The 14,706-nt window shown below is 51.3% G+C and overlaps 1 protein-coding gene across 1 annotated transcript in view; it reads right to left on the minus strand.

Moving 5' to 3' along the window:
* Positions 1–4,517: 4,517 nt before the first annotated feature.
* VWA5B1 (von Willebrand factor A domain containing 5B1) overlaps positions 4,518–14,706 on the minus strand; it is a 40,221-nt gene continuing 30,032 nt past the window's right edge. The window contains exons 16-21 of the mRNA XM_019918842.2: positions 13,524–13,661; positions 10,037–10,150; positions 7,796–7,870; positions 7,095–7,164; positions 6,535–6,652; positions 4,518–5,012 (exon numbers count right to left, since the gene is read on the minus strand). Of these exons, the coding sequence (XP_019774401.2) occupies positions 4,518–5,012; positions 6,535–6,652; positions 7,095–7,164; positions 7,796–7,870; positions 10,037–10,150; positions 13,524–13,661 (1,010 nt within the window). The remainder of the gene's footprint in view (positions 5,013–6,534; positions 6,653–7,094; positions 7,165–7,795; positions 7,871–10,036; positions 10,151–13,523; positions 13,662–14,706) is intronic.

A 14,706-nucleotide genomic window follows, 5' to 3' on the forward strand; every position in this document is an offset into this window, starting at 1 on the left:
TTCTCTAGTCCTTGCTAGATTGGTGGGGAATAAAGATCTTCCAAATGCCATGGCAGTGAACACACAACCTATTTCCTGGGGGTAGCAGAGCCCTTCTCTTTCCCTTCCCAGGGCACTAAGGATGCAGAATGCATTTGTGTCTGGGCACCACCTATATTCCAATATGAAAGTAATGAGAGGCAGCCTTTGGACGCTGCTACGGCAGGTGCTGCAGTGTCACACAGGTTCCAGCCAGGCAGGTGAAGGAGGTGACAAGTCCCTTGGGGTAGGCTGCACACAGATCTCGGGAGACTCCTCCAAATAGGAAACTTGAGAGGTCTTTTCTGACAGCTGTTCCACGTGAACAGCTGGAAGGGAAGAAGAGGAACCCTTGCTTTCTCAAATGTCTGAGGAGCAGGTGAAAACCCACCAGCAGCTAGTCTTGGGACCAGCTACTCCATTCATCAGCCCTAGCAGTGGAGGTTAGTGGATGCCATTGGTTTGGTCCACAGGCAAGGGACAGGTTGAGAAAACAACAGTGCCGGCTGGAAACTTATGCTGCTTATTTCCACGTCCAGTGTAAGTCTGCCTACGTGTGGGGTCCAGTTTTCCTGGGATCTGGAGTTGGTCTCCTCAGCTGAGGGGTCTGAGAGCGAGGGCTTTGCCTCTGGGTGTAGCCGCAGGTTGGACCCTTGAGGCAGGGACTCCCCCCGCCCCCGCCCTGCTTCCCTGGACACGGAGGCCCACAGCTACCTCCGCCCTGGCTGAAGTGGTCAGTTTTATTCACACACCAATGAGTGTCAGAAAGCTTAGGGCGGTCTTCAGTGCCAATGGTGCCTGAGGCCACACCCACAGAGGGCAGGACCACAGGGTGGGGGTGTGGCCAGTGAAGACACACCCACCTGGGTGGCCAGGAAGAGAGGAAACAGTTCATGGAGCAGACATCCTTCAAATGCTTCTCGCCAAGCTCCAAAAAGCACAGGAACACCACCTAATATGTTCACTATGCCACCCCAGTGTGCCTGGCATACAGTAGACTCTCAATAAAGGATTTTTGAATGTCAGTGCCTGAAGAACCCAAAGGGAGATCTAGACCAGCATTTTCCCTACTGAATAACTCGGGGAGAGAGACCTGAATCACCCGTTGGAGACTGACAATGCATATTTACATATTCATGGGACTGAGTTGTCCTGACTTCAAGAAATCTGTTTTCCTAGTGTTTTCCCAACATATTTGCCCGCCAGACAGTTTCTCATGAATTGCTAATTCATATATCAACCAAGAAATAGTGCTGAAAATGCTGATCTAGTGTCACCTCATCCTTCTACAAAATATGAAATGGGGCCCAGAGAAAGCAAGCAACTTGCCAGAAGTCACACAGCAAAGTAGTGGCGGAGTTTAGACCAACATGTAAATTCCCCAGCTTTTAGCTCCACGTTCTTTCCACTAAAGGCTGGGCTCTTTTGGACAACGCCATTAAGCATTTGTACCCTCCTGATTCTTCAGCCAGGCAGGGCATCAAGGTCCTTCTGCATGACCTAGAAAGCAAGGGCCAGGTTAACAAAGACTCCAGATTAATCCAAATCCATCCCGATGTCTGGGGCATCGGTTCACCTACTCAGGAACCCTTGGAACCACTTTAGCTTCAATATATGTGCTAATTACCTAAGGTTCTTCTCTCTTCCTTAAAGCAAGTCCCTTTGGTCCTCTGCTTGGCAATCCTGGGGCAGATTCCTGAGACCCATGTCCTCTCAATACCACTGGAGTTTTTAAACAATGTCTCTTACCCAGATGTCCCCCAAAGCCCTTGGGTTATCTGAAATCAAGGAGCATTTGTTCCTCTGCACCTTTGGGTGCGGAGCAGGGGAATCAGGGAGTGCACAAGTCAGCAACTTGCTTGTGTATCAGAGTCATCCAGGGCTCCAGCAACTGCTACTGGGGCAGGGTCTGAGACAGGTCCCTGGAGAAGGGGGTGGTGTGCCCATCGCTCTGCTGGGCTTCTCAGTTCCTCCTTCCAGGGGTCTTGCAGCACTGGTTTTACACTGGGAAGGTACTGGGCAGGTACTGGACCACCTGAGCTCCGGTCAGTGTCCACACTGAGCTTGGAGACCCAGAAGCAGGTTAAGCAGGAGGCTGGCCAGCTCAGTCCCACCTGGTTACCTTAAGGGGGAAAGAGGCCCAGAAAGCACATGGGGCTTGTTCAAGGTCACACAGACAGTCAAGCAAGTCCATGGTCACTAAGAGGGAAACACCTCAGAGGCAGAGATCTGGGAATATCAAAGCAGGGGGAACCCCCCAGCCAACCCCGGCTCCAGGGCACCCAGAGAGGGATAGCCACTTGCCCAAACCAGTGCCAGCCATTTCAGCTCTCAGCCTGACAATATTTCCATTCCTGGGGGGCCAAGAAGGGGATGCCATGCCCCTTCCTCCTTCCCCTGAAGCTGGGGCTGCTGGCTGCATAGCTGCACAAGTGTTATTTTGTGGGGGAGGACGCATGCAGGGAGATGACAAGGTCTGGAGCCAGAGCCTCGAGCCCTCATCCCTCTGTGTGGGCGGCTGCCCGGCTGGCTTCCTCCCCAGGGCGGGGGTGTGGGGGGGTCTGAAGCAGAACAGTCAGTCAAGCAGCAGATGGGACTTGGTCTGAAATCTCCAGCCCCTTCCCCTCCGCGTGGGAGGGGTCACCGGCTTTCTGAGGAGAGCCTCGGAAGGGCTGGGGAGGTGGAATCCCCTCGTGGGAGATTCTGCAGCACAGCAGGAGGGTTGGGCAGGGCTGTGCCTTGGGGGTGGGTGGCGTGCGGGGTAGGGTACCGCATCCTGGTGGGGCTGCCTTTTCTCCATACGTGATGGGTGTTCTGCTGAAACACCCCTCTCTCTCACCCGCTGCTGAAGACTGGGCATTTCTCTTTTCTTTCTTTCTTTCTTTTTTTTTTGCAGTACACGGGCCTCTGACTGTTGTGGCCTCTCCCGTTGTGGAGCACAGGCTCAGGACGCGCAGGCTCAGCGGCCATGGCTCACGGGCCCAGCTGCTCCGCGGCATGTGGGATCTTCCCGGACCGGGGCACGAACCCGTGTCCCCTGCATCGGCAGGCAGACTCTCAACCACTGCGCCACCAGGGAAGCCCAAGACTGGGCATTTCTTGAGTCTTCATGAGTCTTCATGAAGGTGTTTGATCCATGGGGTCCTCCACATATCCCTGAAGGGGGACCTCTGGGAGGAGGGTGCTTCTTGCCAGGGCCCTGGGGCCAGAAGGGAATCCTTTCCTTGGTTAGGAAAGGTTAAGGCCCTGGAGAGGGGGCTGGGCAAGGGCATGGATTCAGTGTGGAGTCCCAAGCTGATGGACTTCCTTGGTGAGGTCCAGACCCACTTCCAAGGGAGTCTGCAGGACAGAGGTGATGGGGCCCCAGCCACGAGGGAATCTGAGGCTGGGACACACCTGTCCCCACATGGTACACATGGTGGGCCTGAGAGAGGGACGTCCCCAGGGGGTCTCTGCTTTGAAGCTTCAAGAGTCTTTCATTTCATCGAATAAATCACGGCTCCCAGTGGAAGCTGCACTGCAGATGCACTGCAGCCAAGCAAGGTTCTCTGTTGCAGACAAAGCGCCTCCGTCTCACAGTGCGCTGTGGCCACTATCCCAAAACGCAGCCGACACAGGGCGGCTCTCTAGCCCCTCAACACAAGGGGATAGAGCTTGCATTACGCAATCCCTGAAAGTGTGTAAAATGACTTCAGGTGTCGTCTGGTTTCTCCACTGGCTTCTGTGACCATGGCTCAGAATTCTTCGGGGACTGGTTTTGCACAGGCTGCGGCTTAATGCTAACACCTTGGCTTGCAGGGTGCCTCCCCTTGTCCTGTCCATCTCCTCTTTTTAGATAGGAAGTCACAAATAGTCTGCAAACCAACACTAAAATACATGAAGGGCTTCCAAGCCAAAATAAAAGTTCCCCGGGTGACTCTTTTAAAGTGCTGGGAAGGACGGTTCTCCGGGCAGTTTGTAAGTGGGATATAGGGTCTGTCACCATGGAGACAAATGCTCATCCCACAACGCAGCTGGCAGAGGGGGTCTCCCTCTGCCTGGACGCAGGCTTGCGGGTCTGGTTACTTTCAGGCTTTGGGGCCGCTCACCCACCCTTTATTTGAGGGGGTCATTGCCCATGTGACCCTCCTCCAGAGAGATCTCAGGCTTAAACTGTATTCTCTCTCCCCCTACCCCCCAGTGGCAGTAAATTCCACGGCTCTCCGGATGTCCGGGCAGAAAGGAACCTTTGAATGTTCTGGGGTTCTAGTCCAGCTCCCTCACCTCACCCACTTATTTTACAGGTGGCGAAAGCGAGGCCCAGAAGGGAGGGAGGGAGGAGCTGGCCTAAAGTTGCACAATTAGGTGGTAGCAAAGTTGGCACTGAACTCAGGCCTCCTGATTGCCAATCCAGGGCTCTTTCTAGCAACCAGTATATTGGCTACAGTTTCAAGAGTCCCCCTACCAGGCCCACGTGGTCTCCTCCCTCCCCGCCACTGCCCCAGCCCCCTTCTCCCCCTCTACACATAATTCGGGTTATAGCAGAGCATATTGAAACCTAGGCTCTCATCCCAGTGCCGCAGGAGCACGAACAGCTGGCGGGCAGCAGCCTTGAGTGCGCCCCGCGTGCGGCCCTCGGGCACCTCCTGCTGCTCCAGCCACGAGCTGGCCTTGGCGGCCACCAGCTCCCACTCAACGAAGTAGGAGGCGGAGCTGTGCTCCAGCCACGCCAGCGCCACCACTGTGGCCCACAGCTGCCCTGTGTGCTCTACCGCAGCCCTGGGCTCCCAGCCCGGCGTGCCCTCGGCCAGAGGCTCCGGGGAGAAGCTGTCACAGGAGGGGTGCCGAGGTGAGGGGCTGGTGCACGTCTGCGGACTCGGGGGCTGGCGGGCGGTGAGGGACACTCGGTGGCAGGTGAAGGGTGAGGTCCACTTGAGCTTCTCCATGGGGATGTGGGTGGCCTCGCAGAAGGCTTGGTTGAGAAGGAAGGCTCCGGAGGCCAGCTGCAGAGACACCTGTGTGTGTGGGAGCCCCTCAGTCGGCCTCAAACTTTTTAGCCCACGGAGCCCCAGGCCATGCCCAAATCTGGGTGCACACAGCCCGCTGGTTCACACCTCCCCCCGCCAGCTCGCCCCACCTACCCAGGGGATTTGCGGGATACCCAGCCCAGCCGAGCACCGCCATGCTTTATCCCACTGGTACTTCACGCTGATGACTTTCCAGGCCCAGCTCAACATCCTCACTCCAGACCTGCTTCTTGTCCTGGGCAGGTGGACCCAGCTCGGCCACTGGGACCATCCACTGCCATCCAACAGACTCTGGGCAGCTAACCACCCTCTTCCTCCCTCCATGTCAATCGGTTACCAAGTCCCAACGGGTCCCACTTTCTGAACAGCTCTGCAGCCCACCATCTGCCACTTCATGTTGTCCCTGCCTCTACTTCCCTCCCCTGTCCCCCCACCTTCACTCCATCTTTCCTGCATCCTGAGGGGTCTTTGTAAGGCAGAGGCCTTGTCACTTCTTGGAGGCCACCAGCTCAGTAGTTTCAATTTTCTCCTAGAATAAATCCAAGCTATGATTTCCAAAGCGCTGGTTCGTCCCTGACTCCTTCCCCTCCACCCACTCTCCAGCCCCCAAGCTCGCTCTCTCGTGTGTAAACTGTCGGCTTAACCATGTAACTCCAGCATGTAAACTATGGGCTTAAGCATTACATCCTTCCAGAAGCCATGCGTCATTCCTCCCTGACCTCAAGCCTGGAGTAGGTTTCTCCCTCCCTCCCCATCTCCCCCACCAAACCCAACTGCTCCCTCACAGCACCTAACCATCAGAATTGCCCGGTTTCCGTGGCAGTGCCGTGAGCGCAGGGACCATGTTCACCTAGTTCAAGGTTGTCTCCCTGGGGCTAGCGCTGTGCCTGGCTCAACAAATCCTTGCTGAGTGAATACATGCCTCCTGCTCTATTGCCCAGGATATTTGGAAACTCCAAGTGACACTAGGCACTTGGGTGTGCAGGGGCTGCAGCGGGGCAGTGAAGCTCTAACCGTTTCCCTCCTTTCAGCACCTCTCGCTCCCGAAACTTACTGAGCCCCAGACGTGGCAGGACCAGGCTCCCTTTCTCCTCGATTCAGAGACACCCACCCCCGACCTGGGTTTCTCTCCCTGCCCCGCATGCTGGGGCATCTGCAGAGCCACTTGCTAAACACGTTGCATGTCCCTGGGGTGTTCATTTTACTTGCATGTGAATCATTTCAAGGCTTATTTTTATGTATTGAAAAACAGACACACAGAGGTGGTGGAGTGGAGTGCAAGATTCCCGTGAATTTTTAAAGCGAAGGTGGCAGATTGCAAAGAATTTTCACGGTGCTGGCGCTGGCTTTTAGCAACACTCCTAAACCCCAGATGGAAGACTCAGGCAAACTCCCTCTGCCCGGCTGCTACGTGGGTGGGAAGGTCTAGGTCTTCTTCCCTTGGTGGAAGGGGAGCAGGGCAGCCCCTCTGCTGAGTGTGGGCCTGGGGTCTGGGGTCTGGGGCACTCACCAGCGGGACGTAGTCCAAGCTCTGGCTCCCTGGGGCTGACTCTGGAGCCTTGGTCAGCGGCTTGCCCAGGAAGCCCTTGGCCGCTCGCGTCAGCAGCCTGGACTTGTTGAGATTCAGCCTGTGTGGGTGGAGCCGGGGAAGAGTGACCACCGCTGCCCCAGTGGTGTCCCTGGTCATCCCATCCCCCCGAGAGCCCACTCCACAGCTTCTGAAAGTCAGGGCTGCGAGGGGCAAGGTAGTGTTCTTTTTAGGACCCTCTTTTGATAGCATGTTCTTGTTCAGCCCAGTGGTCAGAGAGTCTCATGCTAGCCCTCTCAGGGGGACTTGCATTTGCGAAGACACCGTGAACCCGTTGGAAGTGAACTTGGGGCGGAGGTGGTTTCAGCAGGGTGATACCTGAAGACAGTGCTATCTCTGGGCAGGGGTCCTTCTTGGCATCCTTAAGATTGTTCATTTCTGTGTAAATGTCAGCCTGGGCCTGCCTTTGGCCTTCCAAGCTAGGGACAGTCCTGGGAAAACGGGTGGCGGTAGAGTGAACCCCCAGTGGAACTCCCATGTACCTGGATCCAAAGAGAGCCTCTGAGGCCTTCAAGGAAGAAAGGGTGTTGGTGGCCAGACTGCGCAGGGGACCTGGAGAGCCACAGAATGACAGTTAGGGCTTGACAGATGACCCTGTCCAGCTGTTCACTACCCAGATGGGGAAACAGAGGCCCAGAGAGGGCCAGGGACTTGCCTACACCCCTAGGGATCTGAGCTAATGATCGGGCTGCAGGGCTGTTTCTGATGCAGTTGGTATGGGGAGGGGAGAAATATGTGGGTCCGTGTGTAAAGAAGCAGGCCTCCAAGTTCCCTTGGCTGGTGGCCCCTGGCATCTTCTGGAAGGTTACCTGTGGGGACAGTGACAACTTCACATCAACCCCCTTCAGCCCCGAGTAGGGACATTGAGCTTCCTCAATGGGCACATTGCTTGAAGATTCTCAGCAGAGTGAGGTGGTATAATGGTCCCTCCGCTGGGAATTGGGATGCCTGATTCCTGGCCTAGCTCTGTCACCAACTTGCTGTGTGACCTTGGGCAAGTCACTTCACCTCTCTGGGTCTCAGTTTTCTTCCTTTAAAGTGTGGATACTCCTATTTATCGTACATGGAACTGTTTTGAGGAATAAAAGAACCAACAAGGACTTTGTTGGGTTAAGACACTCTCTTGGCCCAAAGATCTATCACTATTTTAATTAAAGGGAGAGCTGGCAGACTGCCCACTCACCTTCAGGAGTAGCGTACTTCTCGCGGCCCGGGGATGTGTTCTCACTGAAGGACGCAGTGGGGCTTTCCTCCACATCTACAATAGAGGAAGCCAGTGAGGCCTGAGCTCCCAGCCCTCCCCCTTACCTCCCATCCTCCCAAGGAGAGTGCTGGTCTGAATTCACAGTACCTGGGGATGGGCTGGGAGAGCAAGGTCAAGGTTCCCATCCCTGTCTGGATGGGCCTTCATCTCCCAAAGATACCACCTGCGCTCCACTGTAAGGGTCGGACATGCCTGGGTTCAAACCCCAACTCTCCCAATGATTAGCTGTGTAACCCCAGGGAAAGTTACTTGCTTTATAAGTTTCAATTGCAAATCGGGGATAATAGTATTGATCTGTGTTGTTGTAAAGATTAAATGAGATAATACACAGATAGTGCTTAGTGCCTGGTCCATGGTAAGTGCTCAATAAAGCCTCGAGCTACAGACCCAGCAGGGAAGCAGGAGCAGGTCAGAGGCCTGAGCATGGTGTTTGGAGGTGGGCGGAAAGGTGGGTTCATGCCAGCTCTCCAGGAGGGATCAGAACATGGCATTGACATGTCAGAGGGCTCTGAGCCTCAGTTTCCCCATCTGTAAAATGGGGATAATACTTGCACATCGTTTGTTCAAAATATATAATCAGGATGATTATTCTTATGACTATTATAATATTTCAATGGCTGGAGAGTGACGGGCATATATACTATATAGGAATGATCCAAATTATGGAAAAATGCACAGATTCATTCTGCAAAGCCTCTGTCTCCCTTATGAGACCGTTAGTAGCTTTGTGAGAAGCTCTGATTATCACTGGGTGCTCGGGGGGCAGCACAAGAGTGAACCAGTGACTGAATGAATGAGGCAACCAGCAGGCAGAGAGCATGGTGGTTAATTAACCTCATGGACTCTGGAGCCAGACACGGCTTGTTCAAATCTCGGTTCTCTCGTGCATCTGTGGTGTGACCTTGTGTAAGTCAATTAATCTCTCTGAGCCTCGGTTTCCTCATCTCTTAATGTGGAAAATAAAAGAAACACTCTCAGATGGGTGTGAGGAGTCATGGATAATTAAAGCAGTGCCCAGCACATAGAAAACCCTCAGTGAGTGTTAGCCATTGGCATCCTTGGGGAGGGAAAGAGTTTAGACGTTTGAGAGTTTAGAGTTTAGAGTTTAGACGTCCTACACACTGTGCGTGAACCAGAGGACAATTCAAAAGAAGGGATTTGTGACTTTGATGGAAGCCATGGGCCACCAGTAGCTGAGCTACAGAGAAAGGAAAGGGTAGACCAGAAGTTTCCTCTAGACTGGTAACCCAGCTTGGCTCAGCGGTAGAGTAGGTTCCCCTTGGTTTTGGAGGCTCTGAGGGACCAAGGAGCTGCAGAACTCCTTAATTCTGAAGAGATCCTCCTCGGGATGTTCACCTCCTTACAAACTGTTCCTTTTTTAACCCATCAAAGTCTGTGAGCACTTTCTAATCCCTCACGTAAAACATCGTTATGATCTGGGGGTCGGGGCGAGTGGCCAGGTGGGACCTCTGATGTCCTTCCCATGCTCAGAAGAAGGCAGGAGATGCTCATCGTACATGTGAGGGCACGTAGGAAGGGGTTAGGACTAGTGCAGCAGTTAGGCTGTCTTTAGTGGGACAAAAAGACACGCAGACATCCGAGACACAGAGGATTAAGGCAATCCTGTGAATTAGTGCAAGGTCACCAAATGGTCGAACCATGGATCTTCAAGGACCCAAGCTGCAGGCATAATGAAATCAGGTGAAGGTGGAAAGGATGCTTCTGGGAATCCTGGAAGAAGCAGAAGGTGGGATGGAACCGCCTTTTTGCTTTTTCCTTTATTAGGTTTCCTGGCATTCAGTGCCTGGGAGGGCTCAGAGGTTGGAGGCGGGAAACAGCCACTGGGGTTGGTGGACCTTGAAAAGGGAGAGGTGGGGAATGGTGTGGGCACGTGGGCAGGGAGGCCAGACTGCTCTCTGGCTCCCGGCGGCTCTCTCAGCAAAGCTGTGTAAACGACGTATGCCTGGGCCATGCTGAGCCCCGCTGCCCATCTCAGGCCTCAGAGAATCCAGGAAACCTGGCCTTGCTCTCGCCCCATAAGGCCCAGAGTGAAGACTCAGAGAGAGTCCTTCGGGGCCTCGGACATGAGGGTGCGGTGGCTCAGGGGCCCAGGCTTCAGAGTACACCGGAGGCGGCTCTTACTTAGGTTCTGAAATTTGCCATCTCTGGCAGCCGAGTCTTCCCCAGGCATCGTCTGGGACCGCCGGAAACCAGCAGAAGTGCCCCTCGACTGTCGGGTCAGCACCCGAGAGCGGACCATCCGCAACACAGCACCTTCATGAGGACAAGGAGAAGGGGTCAGATGGGTACAACTGTGCCAGTCTTTTGCCTCTTCCCCAAGGAAAATGGGCTGGGAGAGCAAGGTCAAGGTTCTGGCTTCACTCTGTCAATTATCTAAAGGCAGGGAGGCATTGCAGAAGGTAAGACCATGAGCTCCGAGCCAGAATGACCTGGGTTTAAACCCCAGCCCCATCTCTGACTAGCTGGATGAGGTACTGACCACTCTGAGCCTCAGTTTCTTTACCTGGAAAATGGGGAGAATAATACTTACCTTGCCAGGTAAATTCTATTGCTGAGATAATGTTCAGAAAGCACCAATGTTTTCTAGTTAGTTAAAAGGCTCGTTTTCTCAGAAACACCCCATTTCCCTTCTCTCTCAGTTTGCTGTCTCAGAAACTGAGGTCCCAGTTTCCTCTCCCACAGGGCAGGGCCCTGAGTCCCAGAGCATCACCATCAGGGTATGAAGATGAAGCTACAGCACCCAACAGTGTGTTTTGGGAAACTCCATTCTCAGAGAACACTAGTTTTGAAGTTGTTCCTTAAAAAATGAAGAGTTCCATTGGAAAATAAGTCTTGAAGAAGCTTCATACTGTAGTCCATTCTCTGAGCCTCTTGATGTATACTAACACCCTAAAGGCTCTGAGAAGTCCTGCAGTAAAGAAAGCTTTTAAGGTTTATTTAATCCAGTCATTCAGAAATGCTTTTTCCTAATCTGGTATTTCCTATTTTTGTGCTGAATGGTCATTAACAAGACACGGAACCAGGGTTCTAGTTTCCTGGAACACACTTTGGGAAGTGCTGATCCAGATCTTAGGGGGCTGTGGGACTTAGGTTAAGATATGTGCCTGGTCCTTAAAACTCCCAGACTGTGGCTACAGAAGCTAAAAAAAAATGGTCAGAGACGAGTGGGAGGGGGGTGACGTCATTCAGGGTGACAGTGCCCAGTGGGTGAGAAGACCCGGTGGAGTGACAGCCTGGGCTGCTGGCCAGAGCCTGAAATCAGAGGAACTGAGGCAGAGAGGGAGGGAGGGAGTGGGTCGTTGAATATTTTGGTACCGAATTTTTAAAAAGCAGGGTGGGGGGAGGGCAGAGGAATCAGAAAAGGCATATTTTGTTTCCAAACACAATTCTTTCAGGAGGTCTGCTTTAAAAAGAAAAAAAGAAAAAGCCGCTGTAAAGAACAGAAAATGTATTGATAATTCAGGAAAGAAAAAGTGCTTATAGTCCATAAACATACGAAAAGTTTTCAACAAAGAAGCTAAAGAAATTCCCCGAAGGTACTTTTCTCCCCTCTCAGTTTAGTAGGTTTAGAAAGATAAACAATTTTCAGTGGTGGTGAGGATAGAAAACCTTCCTCATGATAACCTTTGGGGGCAGGGTCAGTTTGGTAACATACATCACAATAATTTAAAATGGGCCAACTCTTTGATATGCAATCTTAGTTCTGAATGTCAGCCCTGAGGAGATTACCAGACAGGTGCACAGGGATATTCTTTGCAGCACAATTTACAATAATCAAAAGGGGAATAAACAGGGCTTCCCTGGTGGTGCAGTGGTTGAGAGTCCGCCTGCCGATGCAGGGGACACGGGTTCGTGCCCCGGTCCCGGAAGATCCCACATGCTGCGGAGCGGCTGGGCCCGTGAGCCATGGCTGCTGAGCCTGCGCGTCCCGAGCCTGTGCTCCGCAACGGGAGAAGCCACAGCAGTGAGAGGCTCGCGCACCGAGAAAAAAAAAAAAAAAAAAAAAAGGGAATAAACAAAAGGTCTAATAATAGGGGGCTACATTCTGATAAACCTTAAGAGGCGGTGGAGGGACTTCCCTGGTGGTCCAGTGGTAAAGAATCCTCCTTCCAATGCAGGGGATGTGGGTTCGATCCCTGGTTGGGGAACTAAGATCCCACATGCCGCGGGGCACAACTACTGAGCCCACATGCCTCGGCTAGAGAGCCTGCCTGCCGCATACAGAGCCCAGGCGCTCTGGAGCCTGTGCACCACAACTAGAGAGAAGCCTGCACGCCACAACAAAGAGCCCATGTGCTGCAACTGAGACCTGATGCAGCCAAAAATAATCAATCAATAAATTAATTAAACATTAAAAAAAAAAGAGGCAGTGGAGAGGAGTAGGAGGGAGCATAGACTCTGAAACCAGGCTACTGGGAGTCAAAGCCTGACTCTGCCCTTCACTGCTGTGTGACCGTGGGCAAGTTACTTACCCCCTCTGCCTCTGCTTCCCCACCTGTAAAATGGGGGAAACAGTATCTTCTTTGCAGAGCTGTTTTGAGGATTAAATGATTTAATGTATATAAAGGGCTATGGAACACTGTCTAATTGGCTGCTATGATGATGATCGCTCCCTGCAGTGGGGTACCTGCTGCTATTAAAATGAAAAGACGGAAAGATATTTCCCACACCCAGAGTTTGTAAGATATAGCACATATTGGTATGATCCAATTTATGCAAAATGATCTGTCTTTTGATTTCTCTACATGTAGACACCTGTAGAAAGAAGTCTGGCAGGATGATCACACCAAGGGATTAATTAGTACTCATTTCTGGATGATTGACAGTCCCAGTCACTTTTGTTTATTTTATGTCTCTCTATATTCAATTTAAAATTTTAATTTATTTTTTAATTGAAGTATAGTTGAGTTACAATAGTGTGTTAGTTTCAGGTATACAGCAAAGTGATTCAGATTTATATATATATATATATACACACACACCCACATATATATTCTTTTTCAGATTCTTTTCCCTTATAGGTTATTATAAGATACTGAGTAGAGTTCCCTGTGCTATACAGTAGGTCCTTCTTGGTTACCTGTTTTATATATGTGTGTATATGTTAATCCCAGACTCCTAATTTATCCCTCCCTCCCTTCCCCTTTGGTAACCATAAGTTTGTTTTCTATGTCTGTGGGTCTATTTCTGTTTTGTAAATAAGTTCATTTGTATCTTTTTTTTTTTTTTTAGATTCTACATGTAAGTGATATCCTATGATATTTGTCTTTCTCTGGCTTATTTCACTTCATATGATAATCTCGAGGTCCATCCACCTCTTTCTATATTTTAGAATTTTCTACAGTGAGCACATACCAACTGGAAAAATACAATCAAGTCATATTCATTTAGTGGGAAAAGGGGAGTGGGATGGTTTCACAGCTCTGTGCAGAGCAGCGGGATGGGGATTCACGTGCCCCCTACTCCCTGGCGGCCAAACCATCTGCTGGGGCGCCTTTTAGCTTCAAGGCCCTTCCCTGAACCCCTCCCCACCAGTCTAGCCTGCTTTGTATCCCAGTCCCCCTCCTCTGGCCCACTTGGGAATTGCTTGGCCCTCAGAAGAGCCCTGGCCGCGCACCTGCCTTACCAGAGTTGGGGTATCCCACGACGGTGGGCAGGTAACGGCTCTTGCTTCTGTCCACAGGCACGAAGGCTGTGTACTTGCTGATGACGTTGCAGGCCTTGCTGGTGTGCACGGCGTTCACTTGGTAGCGGCGGCTGGACCCTGCAGAGGGAGAAGGGGGGTGTCACTGTGTGGAGTGGGAAAGTCCTCCCTGACATGGAAGCTCTGGAAGCTAAAAGGAGGGCTAGATCCATGGTCCCATCTTTGGAATTAAATAAGCCCTTAAAATTAAGGAGTTACCAACTTGCCATTAAGGTCATTTAAAAGAAACCCTCAAGATTATTAAAACCTCCACCATCACTTCATAAAATAAGGATATTTTAATGCAAAAGAAATAAGACATCTAATAAAAAATGACAGTTACTTTCCTTAAATAACTTTAGTGTTATTAAAAAAAAAACCAAATCTCTGTGTTGTCAGTATCTTCTATTTTCATTTTGCAGCTCTCTGATGAGAATCTTGCTGCAGGATTTCACAGGTCCCCTGGCTGTGTGGGGACCATTGGGACAACCTTGCAGAGACAGACCAGAGAGGGAGAGTGGTGAGCATAGGGTCACACAGCAAGTTAGGAATGGACCTGAGATCAGGACTCAGGATGGTCCCCAAAGCCCAGACTCTTCCTACTGAGCAGGTGAGCAGTCTCCTTGACGTGAAGGATGGACAAATGTCCTGTAAACTGTAAGGTAAAGTGCTCATTGGAAGAAAAAAAAAATTTATAAAAATACAAATAATATAAAATATAAACCATGTAGTATTGTTATATAAATAAAGCATAAACTATAACAAATAATAGAAATATTCTCTATTTATGTCTCTATTTATCTGTTCTCCAGGTGTGTTCCCTCAAGATCCCACAAATCACTGTCTTGAAAGTTTGCCCCAATTCCTGGACTAAATTAGTCTCCCCACCATCCCTGTTATACAATTTCTTGGATCCCTGTGTTTCTTCTTAATGGCATTAGGACAAATGCACTCAATTAATTGTGTTTATTTGATTAATGTCGGCTGGCTTCCCTGCTAATCTGTGTCAAGCACTCATAAGTAAGGACGGGGATGGTGGTGGTCACTGCACTGCTCAGCCCTGAGCCTGGCCCCCAGCTGATCCATACTCAATAAACGGCCTTGATTGGTTACTGGGTGGACCGAT

The sequence above is a fragment of the Tursiops truncatus genome, chromosome 1 (assembly GCF_011762595.2).
Source record: "Tursiops truncatus isolate mTurTru1 chromosome 1, mTurTru1.mat.Y, whole genome shotgun sequence".
Lineage (NCBI taxonomy): Eukaryota > Metazoa > Chordata > Mammalia > Artiodactyla > Delphinidae > Tursiops > Tursiops truncatus.